The 17,140-nt window shown below is 45.7% G+C and overlaps 1 protein-coding gene across 1 annotated transcript in view; it reads left to right on the forward strand.

Annotated features, from left to right (window-relative positions):
- tmem168a (transmembrane protein 168a) overlaps positions 1-16,039 on the forward strand; it is a 28,640-nt gene extending 12,601 nt beyond the window's left edge. The window contains exons 4-6 of the mRNA XM_034234292.1: positions 2,034-2,176; positions 8,024-8,301; positions 14,460-16,039. Coding sequence (XP_034090183.1) covers positions 2,034-2,176; positions 8,024-8,301; positions 14,460-15,010 — 972 coding nt within the window. The 3' untranslated portion in view covers positions 15,011-16,039. The remainder of the gene's footprint in view (positions 1-2,033; positions 2,177-8,023; positions 8,302-14,459) is intronic.
- The last annotated feature ends 1,101 nt before the right edge of the window (positions 16,040-17,140 follow it).

A 17,140-nucleotide genomic window follows, 5' to 3' on the forward strand; every position in this document is an offset into this window, starting at 1 on the left:
CCCTCAAAGATGTCCAGGTATGCCTCCGGATCATCCTCTGCCGTCAATTTCTGGAGGGCAATTGAAGGCGGTCGGGCCGGGTTGGTAGCGGGATCGGCCTCCCGAGCGGCCGGACGCTGCAGCAGCTCCCGTAGGAGAGCCCGGTCCTCGTGCTGGCTCGAGGCGATCCCGAGCAGAGCCTCGCTCTGCTGTCGCTGTAATGCTGTGGTGGTCTCCTGCATGTGAGCGAGACGTTGGAGGGCCTGACCCAGCGGGGTTTCTCCTTCCGACATGATGTCCCTGTTCAGGTGCCACTGTGAGCCTCTCCGCTCACACAGTGTTCAAATAGGGACGGAAAGAGCTGGTTTATCACAGACGTGTATTAGCTCCAAACAAAGTATACACCGGTCTCCAACGTTGCACGTGTGGGAACCTTCTCATGTCCTTTGGCGACCTTCCAGGATCCCGCCTACTGCAAAAACAGACCAGAACCAGGTATCGACATGCTTTTATTCCGGCACTGATTACCTGATTCCGATCAGCTGTCTGGACTCCGGCCGAGCCACTCCCTTCACTCCAGCAGCCGGCGCCCTAACCAACACACCCCGCTGCCACAGTACCAATGACTGAGCCTCCGTACAGTTAGTGAAGGCAAACCTGCCCTGGCATACAGGGTACAGTGATGAGTTAATACTTTACGGTTTGTCACAAATCTCAGAGCACTGTGATACGCGGTATCTAACTTGATCAGGTCATTATGGGCAGGTGCATTCATATAGATAAGATCACCATAGTCCAGCACAGGTAAAACGGTCACAGAGACTTTTCTTGGCCTCGAGTGAGAAACAGGACTTGTTTCTGAAAAAGAAACTGAGCTTCACCCTCAGCTTTCTAAGCAGATTATTGACCTGAAGGTTAAAAGAGAAGCAATCATCAAGCCAGATACCTAGGTATTTATAGCTTCAAGTACCTGTCCTTGAGTAGTAACAATATCCAAAGTGGTCTCCGGTGTTTTTTGAAAAAAGCATTACCTTAGTTTAATCAACATTTAAAATAAGCTTAAGCTCAGAGAGCTGCGTCTGGATAATATTAAAAACACCTTATGCTGGGTATCCCCTCTTCTCTGGTGTGTTATGTAGGTTTTTGTGCATGTCAATGGTCTGCAAAGGCTACAATGCATTTACAAGTGATGATCGACTAAATGCAGAAGACAGCCTTTGTGCAATTATTTAGGAATCCACTCATCTACTCTCATAGGATCTACTACGGCAAACCAATTCTCCACCACTTCCTGTTTGCATTATATTGTTAGTTCCTCCTTTTTGTGCTTTCTCTGCTTACTATACTGCATCTGTTTGCAGGAGAACATCTAAGGGGACACAACTTCATAAAAGTTGAATAAATGACTGTAAAACACATTCTTCGGGCGTACTGTAGGCAGTTCAATTTATTCTGCAAACTCATGTGTGGCTCCACTTAACCATGCAGGTATTGATTTTTTTTGACTTTTTACTCTCTAAGATACATCGCCATGCTATTCAATCAGAGTAGCTTTTTGAGGATTCTAAATTGCAATGCATGCCATCACACTGAGTGACTCAAGGAATTGATTGCGGTCAAAGCCCGACAGTGTTTTATTGCACAAGACCTACTTTACTTTTCTACATGGTAATATGCAGTTTGTATATGTGCAGGAATTGTGCTGTGTTTTGTATGGCTAGTTGATTTTTAAGCATTCAAATCTAGTGAAAATAAACTTAAAAGAAGATGACAAGATGAAATAATTGGTATTGTTTATTCATGGCAACCCAGAAAGTGCAGGCTAATAAACTGGCTTTTAAAAAAAATGGATCCTTGTGTTTTACTTTTGATCTGTGGTCATAAACTGCATTGTCTCTCCATTCCCATCATGTTTTCTCCCACAATAATAACACTGTCATTCCCGTATTGCATAACTGTCTTGCAAAAGTGTCACGGGCAATTAGTTGGGTCTGAATGCTTGGGGACAAACTGTAAGTGATGAATGACAGTAACTCTGATTCTGTTTTTCGCAGACTTCCAATGCCCTGTTCCTCAGCGCTCTGCTGGTGGTGCTTCCTCTGGAGTCTCTGACCCACGGCTTGTTCCACGAGCTGGGCAGCTGCCTCGGGGGAACCTGTGTTGGCTACGCTCTGGTCATACCGACCGCCTACTGCAGGTAATAAGAGAGAGGAGACACAGGAATATATAGAAGCATGCAGACGTATACACTTAAAACTTAATTTACTTATCAAATTTGCTTGCTAAATGCAATCCATTATCTCTTAACTTTATACAAAAAGGCTAAAATTCTAGCTGATGAACCTGGGGGCTGTGTTGTCTGGAACCTTGTGTTCCTGGTAGGGTCTCCCATGGCAAATTGGTCTCAGGCAAGGGGCCAGACTAAGATTGGTTCAAAAGACCTCATGAAAGACGACACAAGAAGTGAGGATACCCGGCCCGGAGGAAGCCCGGGGGGGGGGGAGCCAGGCCCAGAAGGAGGACTCGTCGGCGAGCGTCTGGTGGCCGGGCTTGCCACGGAGCCCGGCCGGGCCCAGCCCGAAAAGGCAACGTGGGCAACACCTCCGCTTCTCCGTCCCGCGGGCCCACCACCTACGGGAAACAGCAATGGGGTCGGGTGCGCTGCACGAATGGCCCCCCTAATCTGAACCGGAGTGGTGGTTTGTTACTGGACTTCTGTGATAGTCATGGATTGGCCATAACAAACACCATGTTCGAACATAAGGATGCTCATAAGTGTACTTGGTACCAGAGCACCCTAGGCAGAAGGTCCATGATCGATTTCGTTATCGTATCATCGGACCTGAGGCCGTATGTTTTGGACACTCGGGTAAAGAGAGGGGCGGAGTTGTCAACTGATCACCATCTGGTGGTGAGTTGGGTCGAGTGGCGGGGGAAGCCTCTGGATAGACCTGGTAAGCCCAAACGTGTAGTTAGGGTGAACTGGGAACGTCTGGAGGAGGCCCAAGTTCAGGAGGCCTTCAACTCAAACCTCCGGCGGAGCTTTTCGGGCATTCCTGTGGAGGTTGGGGACATTGAACCAGAGTGGTCGGTGTTCAAAGCCTCTATTGCCAAAGCCGCGGCGGGGAGCTGTGTTCTCAAGGTCCTAGGTGCCTCAAGGGGCGGTAACCCTCGAACCTCCTGGTGGACACCGGTGGTCAGGGAAGCCGTCCGACTGAAGAAGGAGGCCTTCAGGGATTTGTTATCCCGGGGGACTCCCGAGACAGTTGCAAGGTACCGACAGGCCCGAAGGGCAGCAGCCTCATCCGTGGCCGAGGCAAAGCAGCGGGTGTGGGAGAAGTTCGGAGAAGACATGGAGAAGGACTTTCGGGCGGCACCAAAGTTGTTTTGGAAAACTGTCCGACACCTCAGGAGGGGGAAGCAGGGAACCATCCAAGCTGTGTACAGTAAGGATGGGACGTTGTTGACCTCAACTGATGGAGTGTTAGGGCGTTGGAAGGAACACTTTGAGGAACTCCTGAACCCGACAACTCCGCCCTCTATGTTAGAGGCAGAGCTGGAGTATGACGGGGGATCAACACCAATCTCCCGGGGGGAGGTCACTGAGGTCGTCAAACAACTCCACAGTGGCAAAGCCCCGGGGGTGGATGAGATCCGCCCGGAAATGCTGAAGGCTCTGGGTGTTGAGGGACTGTCATGGTTGACACGTCTCATCAACGTTGCGTGGAAGTCGGAAACAGTACCGAAGGAGTGGCAGACCGGGGTGGTGGTTCCCCTTTTTAAAAAGGGAGATCAGAGGGTGTGTGCCAATTACAGAGGCATCACACTACTCAGCCTCCCCGGGAAAGTTTACTCTAAGGTACTCGAAAGGAGGGTCAGGCCGATTGTCGAACTTCAGATTGAGGAGGAACAATACGGATTCCGTCCTGGTCGCGGAACGACGGATCAGCTTTTTACTCTCGCAAGGATCCTGGAGGGGGCCTGGGAGTACGCTTATCCGGTCTACATGTGTTTTGTAGACTTGGAGAAGGCGTATGACCGAGTTCCCAGGGAGTTACTGTGGGAGGTGCTGCGGGAGTATGGGGTGAGGGGGTCTCTACTCAGGGCCATCCAATCTCTGTACTCCCAAAGCGAGAGCTGTGTCCGGGTCCTCGGCAGTAAGTCGGACCCATTTCCGGTGAGGGTTGTCCTCCGCCAGGGCTGCGCTTTGTCACCAATCCTATTTGTAATATACATGGATCGGATTTCGAGGCGTAGTCATGGGGGAGGGGGTCTTCAGTTCGGTGGACTAAGGATTGCACCACTGCTTTTTGCAGATGATGTGGTTATAATGGCTTCATCGGTCTGCGACCTTTTGCACTCACTGGATCGGTTCGCAACCGAGTGTGAAGCGGCTGGGATGAGGATCAGCACCTCCAAATCTGAGGCCATGGTTCTCAGCAGGAAACCGATGGACTGTCCACTCCAAGTAGGGAATGAGTCCTTACCCCCAAGTGAAGGAGTTCAAGTATCTCGGGGTCTTGTTCTCGAGTGAGGGAACAATGGAGCGTGAGATGGGCCGGAGAATCGGAGCAGCGGTAGCGGTACTGCAGTCGCTTTACCGCACCGTTGTGACGAAAAGGGAGCTGAGCCAGAAGGCAAAGCTCTCTGTCTACCGGGCCATTTTCGTTCCTACCCTCACCTATGGTCATGAAGGATGGGTCATGACCGAAAGAACGAGATCGCGGATACAAGCGGCCGAGATGGGTTTTCTCCGCAGGGTGGCTGGTGTCTCCCTTAGGGATAAGGTGAGAAGTTCGGTCATCAGGGAGGGACTCGGAGTTGAGCCGCTCGGAGTTGAGCCGCTCCTCCTTCGCGTCGAAAGGAGCCAGTTGAGGTGGTTCGGGCACCTAGTTAGGATGCCACCTGGGCGCCTCCCTAGGGAGGTGTTCCAGGCACGTCCAGCTGGGAAGAGACCAAGGGGTAGACCTAGGACCAGGTGGAGGGATTATATCTCTTCGCTGGCCTGGGAGCGCCTTGGGATCCCCCAGTCAGAGCTGGTTGATGTCGCCAGGGAAAAGAAAGTTTGGGGCTCTCTGCTGGAACTGCTACCCCCGCGACCCGACCACGGATAAGCGGGAGAAGATGGATGGATGGATGGATGGCTAAAATTCCAACCAAAAACCTGAAAAACTATTAAAAACCAATGACAATAAAAGAAGAAAAATGATTATAAAAGTACAATTCTGAAATGTTTGCTGGATAAATGAAATAAAAGTTCAATTATAAAAGCATGTTTTAAGTTATTTTCGGTAGATTAAGGCTGTAACAAACAATGATTGTTATTGTAAAGTAATCCACTGTTTATTTATAATTTTGTAAGATGCATTTTTGTCACTCTAGTCTCTAAAAAATTGGAAAAAAACCTTTTGGAAATGTAAATACTTCAAGTCCAAAACCCCCGAAAAATACAGGTAACTATTACATCAGACAAAATAGATCTTCATAAACAAGACAACACATATTTATACAGATGATGCGAAGAAATATATTGCTTTTACTGGATCAAAAATAATTTTCTGTCAATCAACGTATCAATTCATTCATTAATTTTTCAGTCAAATGACTAAATAACCAATTGTATCAGGTGTACTTGAATGCTTCACATTTGTTTTAGGTCTTTATCTCAACTGTATGCCCTGTTGCTGCAGCTCAGCTAATCACAACACAGACTCTGCAGCAGCAAAACATATTTACACAAAAAAAAAAAGCATGCACACTTTGCCCCACAACGAAGCCTTTCTTGGCATCACAGGCGCTGATAAATATGATCACTCATTCCAACTCCCTCCTCGGTTAACACAAAACCAACTGGATAAATAGGCCAATAACTATGCATAAACATGCCGCTAATGTTCGGGCCCTTAAGGGATCATTGCAGTGCTCCCTCCGCAGCATACAAAGTTGTTCAGCTGGAGCAGTTAGCCATTAGCTGCTGCTGCTGCCTGTAACGGACGGTGCCCTCTCAGGCTGCCTGGCGATTTGTAGTGGTATCAATCGATCGAAATATGTAATCGAGTTAATCGCAGTAATATTCTGTGTTTAATCATCATTAATGCATGATCAACTTGTATGAGAAATCAGAGGTTTTTTTTACTTTATTATAGCATGATATCTGTTTTTGGCATAGGTTCCTATACTTTGCTAAAACTTCGACAAGGCAGCGATACAGTACATTGTAGCTTGTGCTAATTCCTATGCTATCGCTACCTTTTCACTGCCATGCAATTCGTGGTAACAATTTACGGTGACCGACAAGTGCAAACGTGCTCAAAACACTTCAATGAGGAGAAACCCACTGCACCTTCAAAAACTATGCAAATATATAAACACAAATGTGCCAAAACACATGCAAATGAAGAAACATCATCACCATCTTGAAGAAACATGGGCAGGGTTGCTGAATAAACCAAACGGAAACACGGGGACACTAAAAAGTGATGCACACAGCTTGGACCGGAGTGCTTGTTGACGTTCAGGGATTTAAAAGTTAAACTTGTTTTAAAGACTGTTTCATTAAGTGCTGTGTCAGTATATTTGAAATGACTAGGTTTGCTACGTTAACTAGCTACTTTACAGTAGAGCTGAAATAATATCTGAAACACCTGTCGGCCATTGTTACAATTGGCGCTGGAATTATAGGAGGAAGTTAGGGTCAAACTTGTTAATGTCATCAATGTGTGTACATTTTTTTACACATTAAGGTTGACAGATTCCCCCCTTTAACATACAAATAGCCCTAGTTGTTTTGATGCTGCAGATATGTCTCCTAATCCTAACCATCAGTTATACGACTGTCTTCGTTGTCAAATGAATTGAAATGTGTCCATTCCATGATTTTCGACTGGTACATACATATATATATAATCACTCACATTAGCATTCAGGGGGGGATGCCTTCCTTAATGTTTAACTCTCCTATTGGAGATGTAGACGCTCTGTATGCGAGGCCGAGTGTGCATGGTCCATAGGGAGGAGTGTGAGCATGATGAGAATGCAGCAGTGTATAATGGGCCGTTTGATGGGCGCAGATCATGTTTTCACGATGACAAGAGCCCCACCGGGAGATTAGAGGGATAGGGGTGAGAAGGGGAGATACTCGGGGTAAAACGGGGAGGGTGAGACGACGGGGAGAAAGCACAAGGCCAGGGCTGAGGTTGTAAATAGTAAGGGTGGTGGTAAAAAATAAAAAAGGTACAGACGTGGCAAGGGAGGGGTGGAGCAGGGAGAGCAGTGGAGAAAAGGACAGGATCAATTTTTTTAAAGGATGAAAGTGTAACGGGGAAGATGTGGTCAGAATTCTCAAACTATTCGCCTTCCCTCCCCTGGGCGCCGTGAGATCTGAACAGATAAGATGGATTTAGGGGAGCTTTAGAAACCATGCAAAGGTTGCAACATGACCCGGAGTAGATCTTTTTCAGTGGTCATTAACAGAAGTATTCACATCTTTACTTTCAAAAATACAATGTTTCCAAAAGGATACACAACGGAAAGCTAGCTTTTACTTTCACCCGATCTCCTCAAGGTGAGGTTGAAGGTGATTATGGGGTCACAGAGCATAATGTGATGCGATACGTTATGTAGATGTCTATGAGAGTGAAATATGGCATTACCATCCGTTTGGCCATGACTAACATCAAGTCCGGAGATAGAAATGAAATGTATGGCCGCACTGAGCAGCTGCTAGCCTTGACTTTGTGTGTGTGCCCCCTCTACGTTATCATCCCCTTGTTATTACCTGTCACACACACTTTCCTTTACACCATCTTTAACCTTAATTTATGTCACCCTGCTCAATTTTGCCCCTCTTTTTTTCCATATTCTTGATTTTCTTTCATTATTTGGCTTCTTTTACACCTCTCAAGCTATTTCCTTTTGCAGTGATCAACCTCATACTCTCATACTTGTACTCTCTGCTCCTCAAAAGCCACCTCACTTGAGTCTCAGTAGATGAAAAAGCAGAATAAAATCCAAATGTTTTCTCTCATCTCCCTCCTCTCTCCAGCGCTGATGGGCAGCCCACCCTCCTGCCCCCTGAGCAGGTGCAGCAGCTCAACGAGCGCTCCACGGGGATGCTGAACAACGTGCAGCGCCTCTTCTCCCACCACATGATCCAGACGTTCGGTTGTGACTACTCCACCGGCGGGGTCACGCTGGAGGCCGTGCTGACCAAGCTGCGCAGCTTCCTGGAGCTCCGGACGGAAGACGGACCCCGCCATGACACCTATCTGATTTTCTACAGTGGGCACACGCACAAAGGCACTGGGTCTTGGGCTCTGGCTGGTAAGAACCCCTTAATTTGATCAATGGGAAAAGACTTGTCTTAACAGTTAAAGCCCCTCTTTTATTCATTTATTTCTGTGGATGTATAAAAAGCAATATTTAAAATCCTGCTGTTTACTTCCTGAACATAACTCACGCTTCTATTGGCTAGCGCTCCAACACAATGTAAGTGATAGGCTAAGGGGCGGGACATCTCTAAGCAGTTGACTAATCCCAACTGAGCCGGCCAGCTAACCAATCAGAGCAGATTGGGCTCTGGTTTCAGACAGAGGGTGAAAAGAGGTGCTGCAGCACAGGCAGAATGAGACAAATAAAGAGCTTTTTGAACATTAAAGCATGGAGACATGTCACAGTAGAGACACAAAATACAAATCTAAACTTTAAAATGAGTAGAACATTTCCTTTTGAATGTGTATTAGATTAGAGTGCTTACAGCCACAGGTTTCATGAGTTTATAAACACCCGCCATCCAAAAGATGTTGGCAAACTACATCTCATAAACTGCCTTAAACATTGACAGTTCAAGAAATTTGATTACAATTTTATTTATATAGCCGAAAATCCCAAAACACATTTGTATCAGAAGTCTTTACAGATCAACAAACATGAATGACAATGTAAAAAAATATATATAAATTGTCAAGATAGAATTTATAATACATACAAATACAATAAATATAGTCAATAGAATAAAATCATTGCAACAAATCTACTTTTGTTTAGTGAAAAGTATTACATAACCATTTTAAACACCCATTCAGATGACTTTATTAAATGATAACAGCTGTTGCGTTATTTTTCAGCAGGTTCATCTATGACAGCGTCCCACAGGAGTCACTCAGTTGCCTCAAATGAAAATGTGCCACTGTCAATCATTACAATTGACAGTGACTTGGATATCAGTTTTATCTCTCCACATAAATAATAATTGAAAATTACTGAAGACTTGACTTGGAGTTGAACACAACAAAAAGAAAACACAAAAGCTGTATTTACAGCTTCTCCTGCTGTCGGGTAGCATTAGGTGGATATTGTTTTCTCCCTCCAAACTGAATTGTCATTACAGTCTGATTTCCATTTCCTCTGCTCCCCTTCAATCAGAGTCTGATTTGCGCAGATCAGACAAAGTAAGCCAAAAGAGTTACTTTGAAGGACTTGCCTCAGAAGTTAAGTTGCTATAAGGAAGATTCTGTGAGAGTTTCAGACGCTCTGCTGTGACACGAGCATGCCTTCAATAGAAATGAGAATCACAGCAGGTTAACACCGTGTCAGCTCCAGCGCCTCGGTTCAGAAATTACTTAACGCATTATCTCTGCGTGCCGCTGCAAACAAGGAAGATTACTGTGTCACCATGAAGGGATGTTTTCCATTGGTGGGTAATTGTACACATTTTGAAAAGTGGGCTAGTTTTTACCTGAATTAAAATTGCCAACAGTCATAGTCATATTTCCACTACAGTTATAAAGACTTAGTGTGGAAAAGTCTAGTCCTAAATCATGCAGTGATTAGAAAAAGAGGTAGTTTGTCTTTATTGTGTTTTTCAATATAATACATGCCTGTTTTAATACTGCAACAACAGTGTGTCTAAATCAGCTTGTTTTTAGGCAAGTGAAAGGAGCCCAATTCCATATCCAAGTATTGTGGCTTGCAGTAGGAATGATTTGTTTCCCTCTGCTTTTATTTACTAAATGATTATTTGAGGTGAAAAGGAAATAATTTGGTACCTCGGCTCTGATCTTTGTACTTTAGATCTGCCAGGTGGATGTCTGTGCAGTCTGTGTGTTTGAGATGACAGCAGTTAGACAGACATATAGACACTCCTGCAGGTGACAGCTGACAGGTTTGATCCCTGCTAGGCCACTGTGTCCATCAACAGCCATGTGTCCTGTAGAAATGTCCTTGAACAGGACACTCAACCAAAAGTGACTCTACTGTATAGCCACCTGTATATTTCTGTTTCCCCCTTTTTCAACTAAATTGAGTCAAGATCAAGTCCTTTTGGTTCGGAGTTTGTTCAACTTGCAAACCTACCTATGAGGTGTTTCGGGGGGGGGGGGGAGATTTTAGCCTTTGCAGACCATTCCTGCACAAAAACCTTTATAACACGCTACAGGAAAGAGAAAACTTCAAAAACAATAATATCGGAAAAATATCGCAATATCAATCAAAACAATCGCAATAAGTTATTTTTTCCAAATCATGAAGCCTTACTTTTAGCTTTGGAACACATATAACACATACATGCAAATTAACCTGATACATGCCACAAGGTATGTCATTTGAAAAAGCCCTTTTTAATATAAAACATATAGGGCTATGTACTTTAAAGAAGTATTTATGATTCCTTCCACTGTCTTTGCATCCTACATTTCCTCCTTCTATGCTTCTGGGTGTTTCTTGCCTCTCCATCTCACTCTCTAACCTCCTCTCCATCTCACTCTCTAACCTCCTCTCCATCTCACTCTCTAACCTCTTCTCCATCTCACTCTCTAACCTCCTCTCCATCTCACTCTCTAACCTCCTCTCCATCTCACTCTCTAACCTCCTCTCCATCTCACTCTCTAACCTCTTCTCCATCTCACTATCTGACCTCCTCTCCATCTCACTCTCTAACCTCTTATCCATCTCACTCTCTAACCTCCTCTCCATCTCACTCTCTAACCTCCTCTCCATCTCACTCTCTAACCTCTTCTCCATCTCACTCTCTAACCTCCTCTCCATCTCACTATCTGACCTCTCCTCTCCATCTCACTCTCTAAACCTCCTCTCCATCTCACTATCTGACCTCCTCTCCATCTCACTCTCTAACCTCTTATCCATCTCACTCTCCAACCTCCTCTCCATCTCACTCTCTAACCTCCTCTCCATCTCACTATCTGACCTCCTCTCCATCTCACTCTCTAACCTCCTCTCCATCTCACTATCTGACCTCCTCTCCATCTCACTCTCTAACCTCTTATCCATCTCACTCTCCAACCTCCTCTCCATCTCACTCTCTAACCTCCTCTCCATCTCACTATCTGACCTCCTCTCCATCTCACTCTCCAACCTCCTCTCCATCTCACTCTCTAACCTCCTCTCCATCTCACTATCTGACCTCCTCTCCATCTCACTCTTTAACCTCCTCTCCATCTCACTCTCTAACCTCCTCTCCATCTCACTCTCTAACCTCTTCTCCATCTCACTCTCTAACCTCCTCTCCATCTCACTCTCTAACCTCCTCTCCATCTCACTCTCTAACCTCCTCTCCATCTCACTCTCTAACCTCTTCTCCATCTCACTATCTGACCTCCTCTCCATCTCACTCTCTAACCTCTTATCCATCTCACTCTCTAACCTCCTCTCCATCTCACTCTCTAACCTCCTCTCCATCTCACTCTCTAACCTCTTCTCCATCTCACTCTCTAACCTCCTCTCCATCTCACTATCTGACCTCCTCTCCATCTCACTCTCTAACCTCCTCTCCATCTCACTATCTGACCTCCTCTCCCATCTCACTCTCTAACCTCTTATCCATCTCACTCTCCAACCTCCTCTCCATCTCACTCTCTAACCTCCTCTCCATCTCACTATCTGACCTCCTCTCCATCTCACTCTTTAACCTCCTCTCCATCTCACTCTCTAACCTCCTCTCCATCTCACTCTCTCTAACCTCTTCTCCATCTCACTCTCTAACCTCCTCTCCATCTCCTATCTGACCTCCTCTCCATCTCACTCTCTAACCTCTTATCCATCTCACTCTCTAACCTCCCTCCATCTCACTCGCTAACCTCCTCTCCATCTCACTCTCTAACCTCCTCTCCATCTCACTCTCTAACCTCTTCTCCATCTCACTCTCTAACCTCCTCTCCATCTCACTATCTGACCTCCTCTCCATCTCACTCTCTAACCTCCTCTCCATCTCACTATCTGACCTCCTCTCCATCTCACTCTCTAACCTCTTATCCATCTCACTCTCTAACCCTCCTCTCCATCTCACTCTCCTAAACCTCCTCTCCATCTCACTCTCTAACCTCTTCTCCTTCTCACTCTCTAACCTCCTCTCCATCTCACTCTCTAACCTCCTCTCCATCTCACTCTCTAACCTCTTCTCCTTCTCACTATCTGACCTCCTCTCCATCTCACTCTCTAACCTCTTATCCATCTCACTCTCTAACCTCCTCTCCATCTCACTCTCTAACCTCCTCTCCATCTCACTATCTGACCTCCTCTCCATCTCACTCTTTAACCTCCTCTCCATCTCACTCTCTAACCTCCTCTCCATCTCACTCTCTAACCTCTTCTCCATCTCACTCTCTAACCTCCTCTCCATCTCACTATCTGACCTCCTCTCCATCTCACTCTCTAACCTCTTATCCATCTCACTCTCTAACCTCCTCTCCATCTCACTCGCTAACCTCCTCTCCATCTCACTCTCTAACCTCCTCTCCATCTCACTCTCTAACCTCTTCTCCATCTCACTCTCTAACCTCCTCTCCATCTCACTATCTGACCTCCTCTCCATCTCACTCTCTAACCTCCTCTCCATCTCACTATCTGACCTCCTCTCCATCTCACTCTCTAACCTCTTATCCATCTCACTCTCTAACCTCCTCTCCATCTCACTCTCTAACCTCCTCTCCATCTCACTCTCTACCCTCTTCTCCTTCTCACTCTCTAACCTCCTCTCCATCTCACTATCTGACCTCCTCTCCATCTCACTCTCTAACCTCCTCTCCATCTCACTATCTGACCTCCTCTCCATCTCACTCTCTAACCTCCTCTCCATCTCACTATCTGACCTCCTCTCCATCTCACTCTCTAACCTCCTCTCCATCTCACTCTCTAACCTCCTCTCCATCTCACTCTCTAACCTCCTCTCCATCTCACTATCTGACCTCCTCTCCATCTCACTCTCTAACCTCCTCTCCATCTCACTCTCTAACCTCCTCACCATCTCACTCTCTAACCTCCTCTCCATCTCACTCTCTAACCTCCTCTCCATCTCACTATCTGACCTCCTCTCCATCTCACTCTCTAACCTCTTATCCATCTCACTCTCTAACCTCCTCTCCATCTCACTATCTGACCTCCTCTCCATCTCACTCTCTAACCTCCTCTCCATCTCACTCTCTAACCTCCTCTCCATCTCACTCTCTAACCTCCTCTCCATCTCACTATCTGACCTCCTCTCCATCTCACTCTCTAACCTCCTCTCCATCTCACTCTCTAACCTCCTCTCCATCTCACTATCTGACCTCCTCTCCATCTCACTCTCTAACCTCCTCTCCATCTCACTCTCTAACCTCTTCTCCATCTCACTCTCTAACCTCCTCTCCATCTCACTCTCTAACCTCCTCTCCATCTCACTATCTGACCTCCTCTCCATCTCACTCTCTAACCTCCTCTCCATCTCACTCTCTAACCTCCTCTCCATCTCACTCTCTAACCTCCTCTCCATCTCACTCTCTAACCTCCTCTCCATCTCACTCTCTAACCTCCTCTCCATCTCACTCTCTGACCTCCTCTCCATCTCACTATCTGACCTCCTCTCCATCTCACTATCTGACCTCCTCTCCATCTCACTCTCTAACCTCCTCTCCATCTCACTCTCTAACCTCCTCTCCATCTCACTATCTGACCTCCTCTCCATCTCACTCTCTAACCTCCTCTCCATCTCACTCTCTAACCTCTCCATCTCACTATCTGACCTCCTCTCCATCTCACTCTCTAACCTCCTCTCCATCTCACTCTCTAACCTCCTCTCCATCTCACTCTCTAACCTCCTCTCCATCTCACTATCTGACCTCCTCTCCATCTCACTCTCTAACCTCTCCATCTCACTATCTGACCTCCTCTCCATCTCACTCTCTAACCTCTCCATCTCACTCTCTAACCTCCTCTCCATCTCACTTTCTAACCTCCTCTCCATCTCACTCTCTAACCTCCTCTCCATCTCACTATCTGACCTTCTCTCCATCTCACTATCTGACCTCCTCTCCATCTCACTCTCTAACCTCCTCTCCATCTCACTCTCTAAATCTCACTCTCTAACCTCCTCTCCATCTCACTCTCTAAATCTCACTCTCTAACCTCCTCTCCATCTCACTCTCTAACCTCCTCTCCATCTCACTCTCTAACCTCCTCTCCATCTCACTCTCTAACCTCCTCTCCTGCAGGAGTTGAGAGCTTCCATCTGGGCCAGCTGCTGGAGTTGTGGAAGGAGAAGAACGCCGGCCACTGCTCCCGCCTCATCATCGTCTTGGACACTGAGAACTCCCTCCCCTGGGTGAAGGAGATACGCAGGATGGAGGGCGTCTACGTGGCCGCACAAGGTGCCGAGCTGTCCGTCACCAGGGTGGACCCCGAGGGTGGAGACATCCCCCTCCTGGGAGACTTCACCTCCGAGTGGGTGGAGTTCAACTGCAACCCAGACAGCGACACCCAGTGGTCGGACAAGGGGAGGACCGTGATGGCGGCGTACGGCGTGTCCAAACGCTGGAGCGACTACACGCTTCACCTTCCCACAGGAAGTGACGTGGCCAAGCATTGGAAGACGCACTTTCCCAAGGTTACATATCCCATGGTGCACCTCTCCAACTGGTGCTGTGGCCTGAACCTGTTCTGGTTGTGTAGCGTTTGTCTGCGCTGCTTCAGGAGGTGTAAACTAGCCTGGTTCCCTCCTGCTGTTCTGGACACTGGGCAGGGCATCAAACTGGTGCACTCTTAATAATGAAGGAAAGTGACATTTACATGTTGACAGCTGGGTACGAGGTGTATATAAACAAAATAATCTCCTTTTATTGTATATAACAGGAGATAGTATATATTATGTATCATGCTTAATTGCTGTAATGTAATTTTTTTGGTAAGATATGTCGCAATTATAGTGGATAAAATCAAGTGAAACGCGTTACTATGGTTTCTTAATATATGGTATTTGGTAAAAGACCAAATTGGGTGTTTTTGTTAAAGGTTTATATTTTTTGGACTATGTGATATCATGCTTTTGAACGTTTTTTCTGCCATTAATGCCTTACTATTGCTTTGGAAAAGTTACTGGTTGCCTTTTTTTGTATTTAGTGCCTTGAAAACGCACAGGAGATGGTTTGGGATCATCGTTAATGCCAAAATGTAATGTTTAAAATGTATGTATATAATCCTTCACCTTTTTATATATGGAGCTCACAATCTTAACTTAAACTGTGTGAGCAGGGAGGGAGGGTCTCGGTGTCTTAAAGCGTTTCAGCTGGATGGATCAAAAACTGTGCGGCTGAACTCTGGTTACGGCAACATCGAACCACAAGGCCAACTTGCCAATCTTCACTTTCACACAGGGTACACAATTAGCACCATCCACCAGATACATGTATTAAAGTGGCTGCTAGTTTAATTTTCAAGCCATTTTACAAGCTGCTTTCAAATATTCCAGAAATGTATTTATTCCTGAATTGCAAAGCGACAGATGCATCGGCTATGAGACTGTATATAATACCTAGAGACACTGACCCTGTATGGGGTGTTGTCCGGTTTATTTAAACAAATGTCTTCAAGTTTCTTGCTGTACAAACACGCACTACTAACTTTTCTAGCTATTGTCCTTTCTACGCTGTGAAAAACCTTAAACTATTGCTGCCTTAAAGTTTGTGTTTCTCTGAGGTCAAGTTGCCTTTTCCACACGTTAATTCCCCTTGTGCCTCGCTTGAGTTATACCTGACAATGTCAAAATAAAAATGGGAAAATAAACGGAGTAAACTTTGCTGTGTGCTGTTGTTGTGTGACAAATGTATGGAAGGAATAAAAGGATACATAGGAGATAGATTACATGGATGTAATAGAATAAAAACCAAGTATAAAAAGGAGAAAGACAATCAGCCAGGCTCATTTATCATGGCTGGTTTTAAGACACTGAACAAACACAGACTGCTAGCAGTGCCTGGCAAATATTAGGAGTGTGAGCTGGAGAGAAATGAGAGCGTACAGGGAAAATGAAACGATGGATGTCACAGTATCTCTGAAGGGGGATTTGTTCTCTGAGCTTTCACCCCAGTTAGTCCCGGTGCCGGGCTGGACATGTGTCCGAGGGGCTGCTGGGTATTTTACTGGTTGCAGGAAGCATGCCTGGTTCGTTATCTGAAAGGCACTGTTTGGCACAAAGCAAGGATTTGGAAGAGTTTTGGAAAGATGACATCTAAAGAAATCTTTCAACCATAACACGTAACGAGGAAAGCAGTGGAATACGAGTAACCTTTCACAATATTAACCTCTATAATTTAAACATTATTTATTTATTTACATATAATTTATGTAATTGTTGCAACCTTGATATGCTTAGGTTACCTTAAAAAAAGTAAATTTATATTCTGGGAAAACACAGTAATACATATAAACATGTAGATTATGCTGAAATACATACAATTTTAACTGTATATTAGCAACATTTTATCTGTATATTAGCATTTTCTTGGAATGGATTATTTGAAATGTCATCGGTGGGACAGAAACAGTCCTCCATTATTGGAATGATCCAAATATTAACACCATATGGCTTGTTTGAGCTATATTAGATGAGTGGCAATTAGCAGTCCCGGTGTTGTGGGAGGGCCAGGTAGGGACAGGCTTGTAATTAGCCCACATTTGGACCAATCGCTATTTAGAACACTGTACCCAAGCAAGTTTGTGTGCGTAACACTGTAGCCTATTCTGGAGTTCTTCTACATTTGGATTCTGAAGCCTGCCTTTTCTGTTTTACACACAAATTGGACAGCGGGATATTATTGACATCAAACAGTGAGTAGACTATTTCCATAGTAATGAAACCTGCTGCTCAGTGCGTAATGTGGTGTCGCTGTGTAATGCG

The sequence above is a fragment of the Gymnodraco acuticeps genome, unplaced genomic scaffold, assembly GCF_902827175.1.
Source record: "Gymnodraco acuticeps unplaced genomic scaffold, fGymAcu1.1, whole genome shotgun sequence".
Lineage (NCBI taxonomy): Eukaryota > Metazoa > Chordata > Actinopteri > Perciformes > Bathydraconidae > Gymnodraco > Gymnodraco acuticeps.